This window comes from Panthera pardus, unplaced genomic scaffold (assembly GCF_024362965.1).
Source record: "Panthera pardus isolate Hobbes unplaced genomic scaffold, ASM2436296v1 HiC_scaffold_17, whole genome shotgun sequence".
Taxonomy (NCBI): domain Eukaryota; kingdom Metazoa; phylum Chordata; class Mammalia; order Carnivora; family Felidae; genus Panthera; species Panthera pardus.
Window position 1 is genome coordinate 21,539,516 of NW_026526732.1, and position 22,219 is coordinate 21,561,734.

At 38.1% G+C, this 22,219-nt stretch overlaps 1 protein-coding gene across 7 annotated transcripts in view; it reads right to left on the reverse strand.

Annotated features, from left to right (window-relative positions):
* Positions 1-22,219, reverse strand: part of UTRN (utrophin) — a 487,285-nt gene that overhangs the window by 65,893 nt on the left and 399,173 nt on the right. For all 7 annotated transcript variants that reach the window (XM_053904408.1, XM_053904406.1, XM_053904407.1 and 4 more), the window contains 3 exons: positions 19,727-19,787; positions 6,131-6,192; positions 3,778-3,852 (listed from right to left, as the gene is read on the reverse strand). In XM_053904408.1, coding sequence (XP_053760383.1) covers positions 3,778-3,852; positions 6,131-6,192; positions 19,727-19,787 — 198 coding nt within the window. The remainder of the gene's footprint in view (positions 1-3,777; positions 3,853-6,130; positions 6,193-19,726; positions 19,788-22,219) is intronic.

A 22,219-nucleotide genomic window follows, 5' to 3' on the forward strand; every position in this document is an offset into this window, starting at 1 on the left:
TTCTGGTATACTCTTGTAACTCTTATATTTTTATTATTTTTAAAAGTTTATTTATTTGAGAGAGAGAAACAGCACGTGCGTGGGGGAGGAGCAGAGAGAGAGGGAGAGAGAGAGAGAACCCCAAGTGGGTTCCATGGTGTCAGCGCAGAGCCTGACTTGGGGCTCAATCCCATGAACCATGAGATCATGACCTGAGCCCAAATCAAGAGTCAGATGCCTAATCAACTGGGCCACCCAGGCACCCTTACTCCTGTAACTTCTATACTCAAATCATTCCCTCTGTATATCCTAGGAGACTGCTCTGTGCCAGAAGTTGAATGAGGCTGCAGGTAGAGAAGAAAACAGACTCATCCCTCACATGAAAACTTAGCTCATTTAGAGAGACAGGCAGTAAGTAAGTTAATAAATAGAATATCAAGAATTATGACAAGTGCCACACAAGGAAAGAACTGAATCTAAGCAACAGAATATCAGGAGTGACCTACTTTAGAATGAAATAATCATGGAAAGCCCCATTAAAGATAGGCAATAGTTAGGCTGGAAGCCAAAGGAAGAGAAGGTACCTGGCGTGAGACAAGAATAACATTGAGAGCTAAGACAAGGGGTCTCCAGGCAGGAAGAACAGAATACAGGGCTGGCCATTCCAGTCAACCACTAGAGCTGATGGCAGGAGTCTTCTGTGGTGCACAGTGAACGGAGGGGACAGAATAACAGGCCAAGGTAAAGACCATTCCATTCTGAGGGCAACAAGAATCTGCTGAAAGCGTGTATCCATGTGTAACATGCTATCTCTGAATGTAGGTTCCTCGAGTGTGGGAACCAAGTCTCTTTACCAAGTCTCTACACAATTGTGGAGGCCAACAAATGAATGAACAGTGACCGAGCAGTGACAGCACGCCCTCTACATTAGGTCCTTATGCTGGGTGGGGGTTTACACAAAATGGGAGGACCCCTGACCTGAAGCCATAGACGGCAGGGGCGGGACAATCCTCTTAACATTATCTCTTACACAAAGGCAAGCATATGGTGCTTAGGTGAGAAACAGTCCTTATAGGCAATCATAAAGTTCTGGAGAAATTGGAGGCAGGTGGGATTAGCTTGTAAACGTTTCCAAAAGAAGTAAATTTTTAACAGTGTCTGGAGGAATAAAGGGTTGCAGACCACTGCAGAGGAAGGGTCAAGGCATTTCAAGTGAACAGAAAGGACAGGAGAAGGAGGAACAGATTAATCATAAACAGGTGAGCTGACAAGTGGTGTAAAGGCCCCGGGCTGGAGAGCAGTGGGGGCAGAGGCAGTGGGGAAAGTGAGGCCAGGTGGCTCCAAACACATCAGCTCGAATATTTATAATCCAACGCAATCTGGCACTTTTCTCAGTGCACATTTCTAAATGTCATGTAGTTTAGAAGCAGGAGGTATTCCTCTTCTGCTCTTCTCAGATTGGAAGGAATGAACTGTAGGAGGGAGTTTTTTCCTGAGAATTCAAAAGAACCAACAGAGGAAAACACCAAATGTGCTGGTACGTTTATCCAGCCAGAAGTACTACTGAAAACTCGGACCACGTTCATCATGACAAAAAGCAGTCTTTGGTCAATGGAGATTTTGCCCCTGAGTCATTTGTCCTCATTTTATAGCTCATCAGGCCTGAGAAGACCTTCCAGATCCGTCAGCTGGATACTGGGCATGCAGCTGGTCCCCTTTCAAAACTGCTGTCACCATGGACTCACTGAGCTCACTGAACGTCCCTTCTGTGTGTTCCTAATTCACTTCCTATTCCCCTCTGGCTCAACATACAGATCACTGGCCAGGGTGTGTTGGCTTGGCTTTTTTTGTACTGGTGATTCTGCACCACTTGCTTCCGTCATCTGGGGCTCTGTGGATTATGGGCATCAAAATCACCTCGGGTTTTCTTTCATCCATGAATCTAGAGGTGTGTTTTTAGCCCTTGAGACTTCTCTTCCACACATCACTTAAGTTTTCCTTATTTTATTCATTTAAGTTTTTAAAGTTTATTTATTTTGAGAGAGAGAATTTGCACAGGGAGGGGCAGAGAGAGAGAGAGAGAGAGAGAGAGAGAGAGAGAGAGAGAATCCTAAATAGGCTCCATGTTGTCAGCATGGCGCTCAACTCAGGGCTTGATCTCGCAAACCGTGAGATCGTGACCTGAGCCAAATTGAAAGTCAGATGCTTAACTGACTGAGGCACCCAGGTGCCCAAGTTTTCCCTACTTTAAAGCTTTGCATTGCTGTGGGGGGTTTTTTGTGTTCTTTTTTTCTGAATGATTCTATACTTCTCTTTCCTCACCTCTCCTCATGTTACCAGCTCAAAATGTAATTCTAATTTCTACTGACTTTTAAAGAGTTTTTAACTTTCATATATCATTTTGCAAAGAGTAATATTCAAAGCTTCACTGAACTGCCTAGACAGAAAACAATTATTAACAAAAAGTAGCAAACAAGAATATTTGGAACTATTCAAATTACTCTGCCTTAAAAATATAGACAAAGGTCACTTCTCATATTAACTATCTGACAAGGTCTACACGTTCTTTAATGTTTTGTTATTTTGAGACAGAGAGAGACAGAGCATGAGCGGGGGAGGGGCAGAGAAAGAGGGAGACATAGAATCCAATGCAGGCTCCAGGCTCTGAGCTGTCAGCACAGAGCCCGACGTGGGGCTTGAACTCACAAACTGCGAGATCATGACCTGAGCCGAAGTCGGACCCTTAACCAACTGAGCCACCCAGGCGCCCCTACGTGTTCTTTAAATAAACTCAATCATCAAAACTACAACCACAAAGAGAATTTAGATAGATTAAATCTATACTTTATTATTACAAGTACTCATATTTCTATTTAAATTTAGGTTGTTTGGGTATGTGTGTTGGGGGTAGGAATAACCCTTTAGTAAAATGGCTATCACAGAATATTACTCTGAACAAACTCCCTGCAGGAAAAGTTCATGTTGCTAATACTAATGGTCTCAAGACATATTTAAATAGAGACTTTTATCTAATTTTCTAGGTGCCAGTTCAAATTTGGATCAAGAATGTTATTTTTTAGTATTTCTATATTACGTGATTGCATTGAATCAAACTGTTTAAAATCTTATACTTGCAGAAGAAACACTGTTTTTTTTTTTAGTTTACTTTTTGAGAGAGACACAGAAAGAGAGAGAGAGAGAGAGAGAGAGAGAGAAAGCATGCGTGCACGAGTGGGGGAGGGGCAGAGAGGGAAAGAGAAAGAATCCCAAGCAGGCTTTGCACTGTCAGCGCAGAGCCTGATGCAGGGCTTGAACTCGCAAACAGTGATGTCATGACCTTAGCCTAAATCAAGAGTTGGATGTTTAACCAACTAAGCCCCCCAGGCACCCCTGGAATCCTATACTTCCAAATGAATACAAAGTACTAAGAAGGCAATGATCTACTACTTTGATTTGTTGATTTAATCCTTTTAAATTGGGTGGCAGCATAATTTTTGAAAAAGCTTTTTATGTTACTCCTGTATTTTGGCTAATTTTGTTCTCCAACTGAGAATGGCATATGTTCATTTGTTTTACTAGTGCATGCATGCTGATGGGGCAAAGAGTAGAGCATTTACAGAAACAGAGCCAATTCCTTGAGTGTGATACACTGAATATCAGATTTACTCTCCAAACACATCCCCATCTTCATTTATCTCTGTCTCAAAACAAAAAACAAAAAACCCCACAAAAAAACCCACAAAAAACAACAAATGCAATCCAAAGTTCCGAGTAATTAACTTTGGTAGAATAACTCACAACATAGAGCTTTTTGTAGTCTTCGGATTTTGATGGCTGTACGGTAGGCAGAGAAACGTACATTATTCAGGTCAGCTGAAATGGGAAAGAGAACACATTCAAAAGCATGCTTATTAGTTTACTTACATTGAATGGCAAGAATGTATTTGTTTACTTCAGATGATGGAAAAGTATTATGTCTGTTCTCATTAAAAACTCTTCTCTCAAAATCCACAGCATTTAAGAGAATAATTAAATGTTCATTAGCACCATAGTGAGAGACATTCCAAAGTAGTGCTACATGGCTTTCAAGAAAGCATTATCCAATAGCAAAAGGAGGGAAATGAGGAAAACGAAACATGGCCTGTTAACTTTTGAAGGCTTAAATCCATCACACCGTAGGCTCAGGGCCCTTCCTTCTCTACTGCTGGGAGGGATTCTCCTCCAGAGGCACCTTCCTCAAGGACAATCAGTTTTCTGTCAATAAGGCTGTCCCTCTCACTACTCATAGAGCTAGTCTTATTTCTTCCATCCGGATCTATCTGCTTCTTCTACCCTTTTATAGATATGGTTAAAATTATCCTATAGTCCATATTCAAATCTTTCGAAACAAGAGGTTAACTATAGTTAATAATACTGTATTGTATATTTGAAAGTTTCTAAAAGAGGAGATCTTAAGGGTTATCACAAGAATAAAAAATGTAATGATGTGAGGTGATGGATGTTAATTAGACTTACTGTAGTAACAGTTTCATAATACAAATATTGAACCAATATATTGTATACCAGTAACTAATATCATGCTATTTGTCAATTATATTTCAATTAAAAAAAAAACTTAAAGATTTGGTATCAAGCTAAAAAAAGATATTGTAGGGGCGCATGGGTGGCTCAACGTCTGACTTCAGGTCGGGTCATGATCTTGCAGTTCCTGAGTTCAAGCCCCACATTGGGCTCTGTGCTGATAGCTCGGAGTCTGGAGCCTGCTTTGGATTCTGTGTCTCCCTCTGTCTCTCTGTCCCTCCTCTGCTCATGCTCACTCTCTCTCTCTCTCAAAAATAAACATTGATTTAAAAAATTAAAAAAGAAAAGGTATTGTAATTTCTTTCTGTCTTCTAAAGACACAGTATCTGTATTAGAAACTAGCAGAACTGGAAGAAAACTCAGAAATCATCAAAGTTTGTACCCTCACTTTACAAAGGAAAGAAACCCATGGCTTTTCTCTCTTTTGTTCAACCTTTGTAGCTGCTCTCACTCATCCAAATGAAAGCTCATGAGAGAAACCTAAAGAAATGAAACTAAAGAAATCAAAAAGGGGGCTCCCTCCATGTTGAAATGGGTTGGTGTGAGAGCCTTAGGGCCTCGTTTTCCCTCTCCAGCACTGCATCACCTACCCAAAAAGAAAACTCTTTCAAAGAAAGGAGGCTAGAGAATCAGTTCAACATCATATTCTACTAGAAATCTACAAGACCAGGATTCTCATCTCATGTTTCCTTACATTTTTTAATTTACTTTTTTGATGTTTTATTTAGTTTTCAGAGAGAGAGACACAGAGCATGAGGTGGGGAGGGACAGAGAGAGAGGGAGACACACAATCTGAAGCGGGCTCCAGGCTCTGAGCTGTCAGTATAGAGCCCGACATGTGCTCAAATCCACAAACTTTGAGATCATGACCTGAGCTGAAGTTGGATGTTCAACATACTGAGCCACCCAGGCACCCCTTCTTACATTTAAAAAAAATTTTTTTAACGTTTTTATTTATTATTGAGAGACAGAGCATGAGCATGGGAGGGGCAGAGAGAGGAGGAGACACAGAATCCAAAGCAGGATCCAGGCTCTGAGCTGTCAGCACAGAGTCCGATGTAGGGCTTAAACCCACGAACCTTGAGATCATGACCTGAGCTGTAGTTGGCTGCTCAACAGACTGAGCCACCCAGGCGCCCCTTCTTACATTTTTATATTAAAATGATTTTAGCTTTTCATGACTACTTTGACAAAATGCAAGTAGGCAAGCTAATTTAGTATGATCAACTACATTAAATGTGAGTTAAAAGGAAATTTAAAGGGTGATTCAAGGTGGCTGTGCTGTTATTGTTTTTGTTTTCAAACAAAGCTGAAGTTTAAGATAACTCAATAGGAGGGAGGCTGTGTTCTTCCTTTTAAAATCAACCTCATGCTAGTTCAAACCACGTGTTCCCTCAAGAATGGTAAAAAACTGTTTCCTGCATCGCCCTCAGAAATTCAACTGTTTTTCTGTGTCAGTGAAACAATCCTTTAAACAAACCATGCTGTGTAAGAAAAACTGGTGGTTACCTCCCTTTTAAGAATACACAACTATCGGTTGTTTTGGCTAATTAAATAAAATGGCACTCACCAAGGGACTGGAAGAGTTCAGTCATTTTAGGATGATCCCAACAGGTTGTCTGTGTTTGATGGCTGGGGGATAAAAAAAATTAGGTATGTCCCATAGAACATATGCAAATAGAATTTTTATTCTAAGTTTTCAAAATCACGCAAAATTATCCCCATGATGGATCATTCTGAAACCCAATGTCCAATTATTACTTACCATTTGAAACAATAAGATATTTTTATGTGAGCAGTGACGTTGTAAAAATATGAGTAAAGAATTTTGTTTTATCTATTTTGAAAAGAATTACAACTAAAAATTAAATCTAGATATGAAGTGTGTGATCCTGGGGCCGCAGGCTTGATGTAGCCGGCTGGATCAACGCAGTTTCCAGAATAATTCTACTTGTGTTAGGCAGATATAGATCCTCATTCAGAATAAATCCTCGGAGAGCAGAAGTGCTGTAAAGAGTTGCTAAACTTTAGAAGTCCTAATCAAATTTCCAAAGAACAGAGAAATGAAGTGTTTAACTCTGAATAACATGTTCACCTCACAATCAAGTGAGGCGCCCTACTCTTTAACCTTGAGTCTCTCCTTCCTTGGTGTAAATTAGCCCTTTTCCCCTGTGGGGATTCACTCAGAACCCTAGAGTTGACATAAAGATCATTTTAAGCTAAAGACATCTGAGATTGAACAGATGCAGAAAGGAACCTTTTCGGAGCTTCCTTTATTGGACTAATCGCAGCAACTTCTGGGAAAGAGGGCTACCATAAATCCTCTCTCTGGGGGAGTTTCACGGCTATGAAGAAGACAGAAAAACCACCTGCACCTGCATAAACAAACATCATCACCAACTTTCTTATCACACGTCCCCCCCCACAAAAGCCCACTTATCTCTCCTAAAGAAACCTATTGGTTCCTCACAAAGGAGCCTTTCTCCCCAATTTCCTTCCACTGCTAAAGTTGGCTATATAAGCCCCAAATTCCAACCATCCTTTCGAGTTACACATCACTGTACATGCACAGCAGGCATAAACAAATGCTCTTCTCTTGCTAATCTGTCTTTTGTCAGTGTAATTCACAGACGCTCTGAAAGGAAACCTAAGAAAGGAAACCTAACAGCACCCTCTTCATGTATATCTGGATTCTCTACGCCCCTAATGTGTGAGTCTCTCTTGCCAGTGTGACTTCTTTCTCCTCTCTCGGCCATCAGCCTCCATCAGCTAACCAGTATTTTTCTTATAGGCATTGAACAGTTTTTCTCATGATGCTTCGTCTTCACTTTAGAAGCAAGTTTTATAGTTTTCTTCTTTCTGTAAATTCCAAAACTAATTCACAGATTAGATGTCTTCTGGGAATAAGATGAGGGTAGACTAGGTCCACATAATTAGGTTCCTTCTTTGTGTATGTGTGTGTGTGACAGAGAGAGAGGTGAACAGCTCTTAACTTCAGTGTCCTTATATTTAAAGATAGTTTACTGTCCCTTTTCTAGGTCAGAATAGAGTAATAACGTTTAATAGTACTCCAAAGACTTCTTAGACAACACTCAGTTCTTACCAAACTGTTTAGTAAGCTAAGTGAAATGGCCCAGTACACAAGAGAGAGTGGTATTAAAATATTCATACAATGAAACTGAAGATTCTTTTTTTAATCTATGTAATATATCAAAAAGTGGGATATGTCACTAGGAAAAGGACATAATCACTGTTACACATGCATAAACAGAACCCCTGAGAACTCAGAATTTGCTTTGAGACCTTTTAAAGTGTAGATATGGAACTGGGTATGTAAAATGTCCTGGGAATTCCAAAAACTCACACAAAATAAAATACCTAAAATGTGAAGGTCTATCTCAGCAAGAGCTGGGAAGTTGGCTAGTTCCCCTACCTGGTACTTGATACCAAAGCAGAGGTGGGATGTTTCTACTTTGTATTCTGCTACTGAGCACCAAGCAAAACATTCCACCATCTTACTCTCTAAGTTGCTCCAAAGACCATGGAGAGAGTACGGAAGCTGTCTGACCTATAAATTTTACTGTTCACAGTGTGGCCCACAGCTTGAGAGCCATACAAAATCTCAGACCATATATTAAGAAAAAAAAAAGAAAAAAAGAAAAAGTTTCCTGATCAAAATCTCAGACCCCCATTCCTTCTGTTGAACTAGAATTTTCATCCTAACAAAATCCCTCATGTAGTTGATATGCACATTCATGTGTAAGAAGTAACTTAACCTAAGTAACCTAAAGAGCTTCTAATGCATGAAGAAAAGTAAAAAAAACAAAAAACAAAAAATAAAGACACTTCTACCTCCAAATTTTGTTGATAGAATAACTTCCTTCTTACCATGAACAAGAACTAAAGAAGGATTTGCTGGAAATAGAGTGTAATTCAAAAACAATTCATCAGGAGCTTCCAGGGTTAGCCAGCCTACCAGTATTCCCATAACCCCTGTCTCTACTGAGTCATTGAAATCCCCATGGCAACCCTACCTTCCAGAGGCTGATATCTCATCGTGAAGGACCAAATCAAAGCTCAATAACCAAACTAAAGCTCTGAATAATGCAGAGCCAAACTTCATACGTAAACAACAAATGTAAGTACTCTTTCTCTAGAATCACAAACGTGGAGCTTTGGCAAACAGTTCCTATGGAACCAGGAAGGGAAAATACCATCAGGCAGCGTGGCAGCGGCTGAGAATTCAATGAGAAGACTTGCTTGCTAATGGCTCTTCTTAGTGAAACCACTACTAGGAGCTGAGGGAACACACACATTTGGCAAACAGATGGAGGGAGGGAACGGCATCTCCCTTTGTGAATTCAGTACCAGTTGATTCATTAGGCAGAACTGCCAACGCTGAAAATAAACACAGCCTCTGGTTACAAAAGTATAACTGCAGCTTACCAAACAACAGTTAAAAAAAAAGTAGTAGATGCAGTTGGCTGTTGGATTTTCTTTTTCTTTCTTTCTTTCTTTCTTTTTTTTTTTTTCAGTGGGGGGAGGGTTTTAAAGCAAAATCCACAATCAACCCAAAGGCTCTAAGTATTTGAACAGCTGCAGATCGCTCAGCTTATCCAGCCCAAATGCTTCCAACTCCTCCCAGAGTAGGCAACCAAAACAGAATGAAAGTAGCATATTTTGCCTCCAAAACAACAACAGTTTCGATTCTGGCCAACTTCAAATCTGAAAGAGGAGTAGAACCTAACATCGTACAGCTTGATAAACTGTAAACAAATCTAACAAAGCAGCAATGAACAGGTAAGTCCAAGATCACATGAAGCACGTGCTAGAGAATGTGTGACATGTCACCTGGGTGCCAAGCCATGCCAGGATTGCTTGTGTGGGGAAAAACTGGGAAGGCCTCTGATGGGGCCAAAAAATCAGTGGGTGTCCTATGAAGCTTAAATTGTCCCTGAACTATTTTAAACTCTGCAAACTGAAGAAAATGATAGCAGTGCAAATGCTCTTGTCCATAGAAATGCAAATTGTGTCCACTGGGATGCAACTGATTATTGTCCTATGGATATTGACCAGTTTGTCAGCTTTGCACCTTTTGGTACACTCGTTTCAGCATCCCTTGTTTGACTAAGGATGCAGTTCTTAGTATTCCCCTTGGAACCTGTTATAACTTCTCCCCATTCCCTTATTAGTGAGATAAATGAAATCTTTGACACATGCTCTTTTCATATTTGTAGGAGAGTCAAGATTTTACCCATTTTTTATTTATTTAAATTGTTGTTTTTATTTTTTTAACTGTGATATAACACTGTATAAGTTTCAGGTGTACATGTTGGTCTGATACACATATACACTGCAGTAGGATTACCACAGTTGTGTTAGCTAACACCTCTATCCATAATTATCATTTTTTTGTGTGTGGTGACAATATTTAAAATCCAGTTTCCTAGAAACTTTGAAGTTTAAAACTTGAATATTAAAGCAATAATATTGTCTGTAATCACTGTGCTGTGTATTAGATCTCCGTTACCTGGTTTTTAAAATCATCCTTTAATGCCCTGGTCAGTTCTAGTTTGTACTTGCTATCCTGTAGACTTTTTAACAGAGTACCCCTTCCCTCACAGCTATGATAACATGTGCTCTCTGTATTTTATGGACTTTGAGGAGACAGTAAACCAGCAAGGTTAATAAGTGATATATGTTTATACCCATTATTATTCATAACGTGTTCTGATGAGCCACAGAAAGTAAAACACAAATGAGATTGTACACCAATGAAAAGAACACAAAAATGCTGTGAAACGACATGGTCCAATATAGGAGACAATGAACTAACGGCAAAACACATGTAATTTTGATAGACTGATAAGATACTGATTTCTGGGCAATAGACTAATCTGGGGAAGACACTTTTTAAAACCCATTTGTCCTAATTAGAGTGGCCTCATTTCTTCCATAAAACCTTACAAGATGACGAGAAGGCATCCTGCTTACCCCAAAACTGACGCTTAGCCAAACACTTTATGTGTTACTTATCTATTCAATTTTATGCTTGAAACTGGGTTTTGTGAGTTTTGCCATGTGTCATTTCATTTAAATTGCAATTTTAAAGACATACAAGAGAAAAAAAATTAAAGGTGAGTCAGTTAATTAAAAATACAAATGTAAGAAAAAGAACAACCCATATTGTTCAGATAATCACAGAAAGAGAAATAGTTCTTCTTGGCTGTGCATAGTCAAAGATGACACACTAGGTCGGGACGCATGACCTTAATTACAATAATAGCCTATTATTTGAGTGTCCAGCCTGTTCCAGGTGCTCTTCCGAACTCTTTCTTTGTGTTAACTCAATAAAAATTCTATGAGTTAGGTGCCAATAGTATCTCCATTTACAAATGAAGGAACTAGGGCAGAGAGCATTTAGAGAACTTGCTCAAGGTCTCATGGTAAGTAGTAGAAATGGAATTTGAACCCAGATGGTCGAATTTTAAGCCTGAGTTCTTAATATGGAAGTATACTTGCATGACTGAGATTTTAAAATCTTTCTGATGAATCTGTCTAAATTTGAGTCCAAGGTCCATCATTATAATCATTACAAACAATCTCATCTGCCTTGCTTCCCTCTCACTCCTGGCAAAACCCAAGCACAGATCAGCTCAATTACTTGCCTTCTCTGGACCTGAGCAGCTGTGCATGAATACAGCTGGAGAAAATCATTCAACAGACAGACTAATTTTACTTTAAATATTTAACTTCAGACCTCAAATGTCCAACTGCTGGCAACCACACAACATTCCCTAATAAACTTGCTTCCCAGACCCCAAGACAATTTACTACTGCCTTCTTTCTCCCAAACCTAAGTAAGTTTCCCTCCCTGCCTTATATCATTTAACTCGATCTCACACTTCATTGAAAAACTAGAAACCACCAGATTCGAATTCCTTCATCTTCCCACCACCAAATCAATAAAGGTCCTTCCATCTGCCAGATTGTCTTCTTCTTCCTTCCTTACCAAGGAATTCCTCCCTCCTACCAAAGGCAAATTCTTCCCAAAGATTTCTTTAAAAACCCTTATGCTGCATTTAACACTCCCCTGACTCAATAAGACCATTCTCAGAATACAAATGGTGAAGGATCTGCTATCCTTATATACTCTTTCATCCCTACCTTGAATTGACATTTGCTCCTACCTACCATCCTTTTTCTCTTCTTGACAAAATTTTCCAATGAGTAGTGCACAACCTCGTGTCCCACTCACCACTGAACCCACTTTCACTCAGTTTCCAAATTCACTCCTCTACCCAACTAGCCCTATCAAAATTACCAGTGAACTGCATGTTGTCCAATGGAGTGGCTGCCTTTCTGTCTTCAACTCGCTAGACCTGTCCTCAGGGTGGGGAGAAATCAGGAAGAGAAAAACAATGCCATGAGTACAAAGTGGAGTAGAAGCTAAGAGTTGCTGTTAAAAAGGCTCCAGAATGAAGTTGACACAGGCTTTTGCAGGCTCTGCTAATACTTTTTTTACATATGCTTATGGAAGTAATATATAGGAATACTGGAATCAAGCAGGGGCTCCCAAATAATCAATTTGCATTCAGGTGATTCAAGTATACAGAGTGAAAACAAATTTCGGCAATCTGATGCAATGTTATTTATCTGAGTTATTTATCTTCTTAAAGATCTAAGAGGTGACATTCTCATTCTGGAAAATAGAATTCCCCCAATCTTTGTTTCACTTGAGACCAGAATATATGAAGAATATGGAGTAGTCCTGCCAGTATGCAGATTCTTACACCGAGTGTGTGTGCTTGTGTGCACGACCGCATTGAGGGGCTAGTGGGGGATGGACTGGGCAGGAAGTGAGGAAGTTGTACGGGGAGGAAACTTATGTGTTCCTCAGGTTTATACAGAGCGTCTTAAACCCTTTCAAATACTTTCTGCCATCTTCCAGGCTTTTAAAGGCAGGAAAGCCAGGTTATATTTTTTGAAACATAAGAATAAATCTAAGGGAAAACTTAAAGTTTGAATGTCAACATTTCCAGGAAAAAAAACCTTTCTGTTTAGATTCAAAAGAAGATATAGAATTCTACTTGATAATAGATATTGTTAAAGCATAGAGTCTTCCTTCCTTAGAAAATGCCACTAGCTTGTCATGATAATGAAGACGCAAGGCAGGAAGACTAAACTATCAACAATGGATACCTTCAAATCTATTGGCTTCAACTATAAAACACACTTAAAATAATTTCATACTCAGAGGTAGGTTCAAAGACACAGGGGTGTAAAGGGCTATACAGAAACAAAGGCTGCAGCACACTCTAAAATACAAATGTCAATATTCCAGGCATGATTGATAGAACAATTTGTTACAAAAATTCGTCGTACTTGACAAGATTTGCTTGTATTTGATTTTAAGTAAAGTAGAATTCATGACCAAAACAGATGTGTCTGGGTGTGAGAGGAGCTTCAGATGATACTTGTTTTGAGGACACTGGAAGGTTTTCCAGAAGAATGAGCATGCAACACACTCAACAAACCCAGGGGAGCCTTATTTTAGTAGTATCTCTGCTTGGGTCCAGAACTCAGACAGAGCCTCACCTCTGACCCAAACTCTACATTCCTCTAAGCTCTCAAACTGGGAGAATCAGACCATTAATCAACATTAATCAATATTCCTGTGGGTTATCTGTTATTGAGTTGGCCCTGGGAAGTCCTGTATACTCCTGCCTGAGATTTTAACTCCATGATTTAACTCCATGATTTTAACTCCCACTAGAGTTGAATTTATCATTGTATCCTTCTAGTTTGTTTTTTTTTTTTTAAGCTGAATGTATATTATTTGGTTTTGGAAAAAAAATTTACTACTTTTTCTTTTTTCATATATATTTTTTAAAGGAGAAATTAACTGTGATTTTTTTCTATATGGTTGTACTGAATCTTACTGTATCATTTTACTTTTTAATCCATACAGAAAAAGATATTCTATTTATTTCACAATTTATTTGATCATTACTTCCGTACTTTTGCTAGTTTCCATGACTATCTTAAAAATTTAATCTTTACAGATGGAAGAACGAATATTTCTTTTTCCTCCCTAATGGCCCTACAGTGACCTCTCTGTGCTGTATGGTAGAATTTTATTAATTGTATCCCTGACCCTAAAGGTTGAACTGTACAGTAAGGCTGATGGTGCTACTATAATACAATGGAGCTGAGTAATCTATAAGATTCCAAGCCGAAATTCCACTCCATGGTAAGAGTAACTCTGGCCCCAGCAATGTATAGATGAATGGCAGGAAAGATAATACCTTTTTAAGTCTTGAACTAGTCAACGTCTTTCTCAGACAATGTCAACTCCACCTGAATTATCTCAGTAACCCAGGGCAGTGGTAAATACACTAGAAGTTGTCTGGTTACAGTTTGCCAACATGAGGCTGCTGCAGGGCAGGCTGTCCGCTGTCAGTTTTCTCATGAGCCAAGGTGTGCCCACTTGTCTGAAGCTGTCCCCACGTGTAGGAGGTTTAGGGATTCCCAAGGTGCTTACGTTCTTTCATAAAGCAATTTCTTTCTTACCTCCTCACCAGCAGAGCTGGCCCAGTGAGTTTTAAATATTTATTTGCAACACAGATAAAGTCCCAGACTGTTGCTTGGAAAAATCGACTCTCCAGCACATTCTCTCCGGCTCTATTTCATTAATTTCTTCATCATTAAAACCAAAGTGCAAGCTCTACTTTTGGAAAGAGACTCAAAGTGTGCCCCAAGACTTCTCCACTTAAAAAATCTGGCACTGAAAGGATGCCATCTCTCATCTTGATTCAGGTGGAAGAAAGAGATGAAGACAGCTGTAGGAGGCCTTTTGGAGAGAACTGTATTTATCTTTCAGTGTTAGTTACATCTTTGTTATGGATTTATTTGGTTTGGGGAGGAGTTTTGTGCAACCTTCAAAGATAAAATGCTTTATGTTAATTTCTTCTTTGTCTTGTTATACTACGCCTTTGTTAGCTTTGACTTTCTTGTTAGGCTGAATATTTGGATATCCCATAGCTGCCACTCCTCTCTGCTCTTTCTTAAGGAAGAAATATTTCACCTACATCATTTAAACGGGGTCCGTGATGCCTCTAAAGATAGAAGCATGAATTCTCTCCTTTAGACTGTACATATATAATGAGACAAGTATATACAGTTTATGCAAATAAACTGCATGACTGCTATAAAGAACAGCTACTCGCTCTCTAAGATTTCATTTACAGCTATAAACTGTTATTTTCCCCAGAAATTGACAGATTAGGGCAGCAGAGAATGCCCTTGGGAGGCAAGAAAGGGGAATTATCCTTAATGGACACAAGAATAGAAAAGGAAACTATAAAGGAGATACAATAAATTAAGGAAAATTCTGATTTAGACCTGTTCATCAAGGGGAGTTAGAGTAAGCTAGAGTATGCATAGTAGTGGTATTTGAATGTAAAGATCATATATTCCGATAACTATACACTATAATATTGAGGGATGTCAGTTTTAGAGAATGCAATAAATATTATGAATTAAGAAGCCATTACTAAAATGTTCATATTAAAGCTGTGTGTAGGAGAACACCTAGAATCCTATAAAGAATTTAGGTCTGCACCTCAGAATCTCATGGGAAAAATAGAGCCAGAGGACTCTTAAGATGTGAGTGTGAAGCCTTGTCACGAGAGCAGTGTAATCATTTCTACCAAGGCTAAAGCTTACTGAAAAGTCATGCACTCTGGCTTCAGAGATGACATCGTAGAGGGAGAAAGGAAAACCATACTTCCTAACTTCACCTTACTAAAGTCTATGAAAGAGTATGACTTATGAACAGGATGGACATCTATGCTAAAAGCCCTGGGGTGCCTGGGTGGCTCAGTCGGTTGAGCACCTGAGCACTGGAGTTCAGCTCAGGTCATGATCTCACAGCCTGTAAGTTTCAGCCCCACGTCGTCGTTGGGCTCTGTGCTGACAGCTCAGAGCCTGGAGACTTGCCTGTGATTCTGTGTCTCCCTCTCTCTGTCCCTCCCCCTCCCCCTCCCCCACTCACACTCTGTCTCTCTGTCTCTCTCTCTCAATAATAAACATTAATTTTTTTTTTTTAATTTCTGTAGTTAAGCTAAAAGCCCTACGGGACTTATGAGCCAGCTTTGTTGAGCATCCTGCTCATGGATGGAAATCTATCCAATGACAGAAATCTCTGACCATGTAAATGAGGGAAGGTAGTGGGGGGCCACAGACCTTGTTCCCCTACCTCTGAAATCCTGTCAAGATCCAACTGGCAGGACTGTAGAGAACTACGTTTTTCTACCTATAGGAAAGCACCTTTGTCCATTACTGTACCGTGGTGTGACATTTCCTGAAACATATAAAGCATATACTACCTGACAGAAATTAGCCTATGAAAATTAGCTCTGCATTCAATTCCTGGCACATAGTAGGTGCATAATAAATAGCAACCAGTCCACAGTATGAAAAAAAAGGAGGTTTGCTCCTATCTTCTCCACCTGACCACTCCTTCCTAAATATAAGCCTTCATCTACCCAAATTGTCCACGTGACTAAAAATTTCTGTTCTCTACCTCAACCAATGCTGTGGTTCACAGTGGTCAAGAGGGCAGGAGCTGGAGTCAGTCCCCGGGTTTGAACACTAGTTTCTCCATGTACTGACTGTGTGACTCAAGCAAGCTCTGCGTGTGCCTGTTGTCTAAGCCTTGCCTGTAAATGGGGGTAATGACAGTACCTATGCTTCAGTGGAGAGAATCCATGCACAGGATTAGTGCAGTGGCTGGCAAATGAAAATCCAAAAAAATATAATTCATTTCGATAACTGTTATCACCCACTATGACTAATTGTCATTATTATTTCTGGATCAAAATGAGAAGCAATGAGTTTTATATGATTAATGTGACTTATTAGGAAAGTTCAAACCAAAGCTTTTGTTATTTTTTGTTGAAAGAGAGAGAGTGTGCTCACATGAATACGGGAGGGGCAGATGGAGGGAGAGAGAGAGAGTGAGAGAGAGAGAGAGAGAGAGAGAGAGAGAGAGAATCTCAAGCAGGCTCCACACCCAGCATGAGCCTGACTCTGACGAGGGGCTCCAGCTCATGACCATGAGATCATGACCTGAGCCGAAATCAAGAGTCAGATGCTTAACTGACTAAGCCTCCCAGGTGCCCAACCCAAAGCTTTTACTTGTTCTTCCCTTTATGCCTGAAACTCCTTGGATATTAACTTTTAGCTGAGGAAATGAAAAACGTGTGCAAACCACAAACACATGACTAAAAATTCAGACAGAAAGAAATCTGGCTTTTACGGGTAGATTTTTGTATATTATGAAGGCAGCAAGAGCCATTTCAGGTTTCCTTAAACTGCTAGAACAATGAGCTGTCATTGGATTATATTAGAAAAGAAAAATAACTAGATCAGCTTTGGAAGGCCTACCTTTGAAGCATCAAATATAATTTAAACTTTTTTTTTTAATGTTTTTATTTATTTTTGAGACAGAGAGAGACAGAGCATGAGCAGGGGAGGGGCAGAGACAGAGGGAGACACAGAATCCGAAGCAGGCTCCAGGCTCTGAGCTGTCAGCACAGAGCCCGATGCGGGACTTGGACTCAAGAGCCATGAGATCATGACCTGAGCCGAAGTCAGACGCTTAACCGACTGAGCCACCCAGGTGCCCCACAAACACAGGACTAATAATTCAGACAGAAAGAAATCTGGCTTTTATGGGTAGATTTTTGTATATTATACAGGCAACAAGAGTCATTTCAGGTTTCCTTAAACCGATAGAACAGTGAGCTGTCATTGGATTATATTAGAAAAGAAAAAATAACTAGATCAGCTTTGGAAGGTCTACCTTTGAAGCAGCAAATATAATTTAAAGATATGAGTTTCAACTTAAGATATTAACATAGAGGGATTTATGCTACCCAGACTCTTATAGATGAGATCTATATTCTATCCTTTTATAGAAACAAATGAGTCCTAGAACCACTGTGATACACCTCAAAATAAATACCTACAGAGAAAGAAATGCATTGGGAAGCCATCAAAGTATGTTTTAGCTAATCTGTAAAATTAAAACATGAAATAAAGACAGTGTGCTCTTCCCATTCTCCTTTCAACTTTCTTGCTATATTCTGGCATTAGAGTATACAAAACTGTATACTCACATATTGAATATAACAAAATTTCTTCCCGATTCTTACTTTCTTTTTGGCCAAATTAATACATCCTAATATGCTCCAGGAAACTAGTTGCATGACAATCATGCTAAATTTGTTTTTAACATTCTTCCTCTACTTAGTTGTGCAGTCATGCAAACGGAAGTGTATATTAAAAGCGTTTCACTCATTATTTACTTGCTTATTAATTTATTTGAGAATTAAAATTTTTTCATAATAATTCATGTGGAAATACTGGCTCATATAACCCTACCTCCAGAGATTGATGTACTTGTTTATGAAGAAATAAACTGTTAAGTTACACAACAGAGCAGGTAATGGAAGAACCTGGTTAAAAAGTTTTCTAGAAATAAGACAGTTCATCCTATGTACCCTATATATCCGAGCAGATTTCTAAGTACATATTTCAAAGTCCTAAAAGACAGTTAACACTAAAACTATATATATTTAAGAAAATTCAATTTTTCATTAATGATGCTGAAGATATTTTGGGATGCTACAATCCTACAGGTCACATTAAAAATATTGGCCATCGTTAAATATATACATACACACACACACACACACATATATATATATACACATATATATACATATGTACATATATACACACATATATATACATATATATACACACATATATATATTGAAGTTTATAAAAAAACCAAATCAGTGAAACTCTGACTTAGACAATGCCTTTTCTAGTCCTATATAACCAACCTACCTACAGAAATTCCTCTTTTAGTAGTAGTGCTAAAATTAAAGATAGATTTTCAAAATGCCAAATCAAACAGATAACCACTTATATAACACCATCAAGCAAGAGAACGAATATTTTCTTTATCCAGTAAAAACAAAAATCTGCCTTGTTGGATCCAATTTACATTTTTTTTTTCCAATTAACATTTTTAAAAACTCATATAATAAAAATGCCTTGTCAACTGAGTAAAATAACTTAATTTCAAATAATTTCATTGACTTCCCTATTTTGTATAGTACATGTATTCGTTTTCTATTGTTGCCTGTAACAAAGGACTCCAAAATCAATGCGTCTCTAAGCTAAAATTGAGGTTTGCAGGTCTTTCCTCCCCGGAGGTTCTAAAAGAATCCCGTTTGCTTGCCTTTTTCAGTTTTGAGAGGCTGCAAGCATTCCCTGACTCATGCCCCTTTGTCCATCTTCACGTTAACCTAATATTCACATCCAGGGATCAGGGCGTGGGCGTCTTTGTGGGGCCATGATTCTATCTACTGCAGTACATCAGATTTATGCCTAAACCTGTAATGTGCAAGTCAATATTCACCCCACAAATTAAAATTCTCTATGCTGTAGCTATTGCTATATATTTATTATTATTATTATTGTTATTTTTATAGTAATGGAAATGTAAAAATTTTTCGAATGGTTTAAATTTGGATCAGACGAATAAACCTTCTCTCAATAAAGACACGCCAATTTACCCAGCCTCTGACTTCCTTTTCTTTACAATCAGCGCAGTTTGAGAAACATCATTGTGTCAAGAGTTTGACATACTTATTTATTTAAAGATTTTATTTTTAAGTAATCTCTATACCCAACGTGGGGCTTGAGCTCACAACCCCAAGATCAAGAGTTGCATGCTCTACTGACTGAGCCAGCCAGGTGCCCCAAGAGTCCAACATGTTTAGAAGTTTTGTTATTTTCCCCAAATATTTTAATATCTGTTTTAAAAAAATATATATGCTAAACATGCCAACAGCCCTAACCTTATAAACTGCAAATATTACTCTGATTTTTAAACGAACCTCGTAAACTTATAAACTGCAAATATTACTCTGATTTTTAAGCTAACTTCTTTTAAATATTAAATATATATAGTTTCCTTCAGATAGTAGGATTGAATTCCACTTTCAAAAGTTACAGAGGAAAGCCTCTTAAGTTATCAACATAACTTTACTTTTTGTATCATAAAGGAGAATTAAAATCAACTTACTTGATGTAATAGGGCACTTTATTATGTGAAATGGATCTTTGCCACGGCAGCTGGACTGAAGCTGAAGAAACAAAGGGAGGTTATTGGAAACACTGCTCACCCAAAAAGCCTTATGCCATAATGCAAAACAACTGAACACACTTTAGAGCAAATTCACCGAGAACTGCTCTGGTTTTTGAGCTGGATTCCTAGAATTATGAAATCTGCTAGGCTAAACAAAGAGTGGCTTTTTAAAGATTCATTTGAAGCAAGGAAAGAAACAACATAGGTTCATTTTCTAAGACCAACTCTAACTAATTGAACCTGTTGCTAAAAATACTTTTAAAAATCAAGGGTTTTTTTTTTATTTACAACCACCCCAATTTAAAACTTAGTGCTATCTGGAAAATGTGCTCTGTACATATTTTTTGATTAAGCTAAAATCAAAATTAATTTTACCTGGTATATCCAGATTATAAACTAGATTTCTCAAGAATGAATTTTCCAGATCATTAATACCGTGCTTTACTTTGTTTCACAGGAGTAACTATCTAGGACAGATGGCATTTAAACAAACTCATCTGGATGAATTTTAAAAAGGAAAGATTAAGATAAACATAGGCAAAGGATTGTAAAAAAAACAAAGTAATTATCTGGATAGAAGAATCCCAAATACTTACTTAATCTGAAATACACACAAAATATAGTTTCTTACTTTTACATTAGACATCACTATGCTTGTGATTTTATGTTTTGTTTTACTGAGGTACTTATTTTTTATAATTCCTGTTATTCCTTACTTATAAAAACATATTATTCCTACATAAGCCAATTATTTTAAGACTTACTTAAGAAGAGTTATACATGTAAAGCTGGGGCTATTAAGGAATTTTGCTAAATGAACTAATAAACAAGCACATTGCAAAGAAACAAATCTTTGCAATTATCACTAGACTCTCATATAGCCAGTTGTCATCAATGATTTTTTTCTGAATTTCATGTCATATTAATATCTTACAAAAATAAAGCATTCTAACCTCTGCAAAGCATTTTCAAATTTATCTACTGATAAGAAGGCCAACAAATACATATTAGAGCTCCATTTGATAAATATAGAAAAAACAAAATAAAAAATAAATACTTAGAAATGAAATAACTTGCCCCATAAATAAATGGCAGAGCTCAGGCATGATTTCAAGATTTCTGACCACTAGTTCAGCCATTTTTCTATTCAATGATTCTTCTCTTTATAACATGTAAGCACTCCCTTCTCCAACTATGTCCATGAAAATCTAAAAGGCTGATGAACATGTGGAACTAAGTATATTAAATCTCTCATTAGAGCCACCCTCATTTCAGTGTTGGCACCAGGCTAATAGGTCAGTTTTTATTTTGTGTCTAACTAAACAGACTCCTTTTATAACCATGGCTAAAGTCCAAGGAATATAATAAAGGCAACAATTCCAAGCAGCAAGAGATAACAATTACTCAATTTATTAATTGGGATTTTGTTTACACTTCTCCATTCATTTTAGTAATTGTTTTGATTTGAATAACTCTGACCTCCTTGGACTATCAGTTCTAGACAATAAAAGGCAATGTGCTTACGTTTCACAAAGTGCATGTGAATTTTACCACGTTTCATTTCCTAAAGAACATGAGTTGGATTTTTATTATGGAAGGCTGGTTGCTAGGTGAAAGTGTAGGGTTTCATCAATACGAAGAGATAACTCAACCTTAGAACTAAAAGGAGAATCACAATTATTTGTTAAATCCCTCTTTAGTTTGGTCTTAGCACAGGGCTTTACACTCTATAACATTAAGTTTAGGAAATACGACGTAGTTCATACCTAATGAAGACACTGCAAACTTATTTACTTTATCAACACTGATGGCATCCAAACTTTAGAAATGCATCCTGGCACCTAGTATATTCCAATAAGTACCACAATCACTCGAAGACAGGCTATCTAATGGCTCAGGTGTGTGAAACAGAAAACACTTGTGGGTGGGTGGAGGCTGGAAGGGGGACAGGAAGGGGGTGCATGAGACCTGGAGAGGTATAGGACAGAAAGGGCAGGAAATGACTAATTCAGATTCTTGAAACTGTGAAAAGAGAAAAGCCTGACCTTGAACTGAGGTAATGCAGATTACCAACCATGACAAAAGATTAAGGGAAAATATAAATGTAATCAATTTAGTTGGAAGACCTGGTATTACTTCAGTTTTCTCTACTATTATAAAGATACAAAGAAGTTACCATAAGCGGGAAATAAGCTTTGCCTTAAGTTTTAAACTTTCACTTAAACTAAGTTGAACAAACTTTTCTGACATGTTTGCCAGAGAAAATAAAAGGAAAAAAATTAAGTCAGTGAAAGCATTGGTGCCAAGAATTGTGAAAGGTGCCTGTGAAACTCAGTATGCTTTCCCACTTAATTTTCAAGGCGATCAGAAAAAATACGTATGATTATCGTAATTTTAAGACAAAGAAATGAATTTTCAGCAACCTACAGG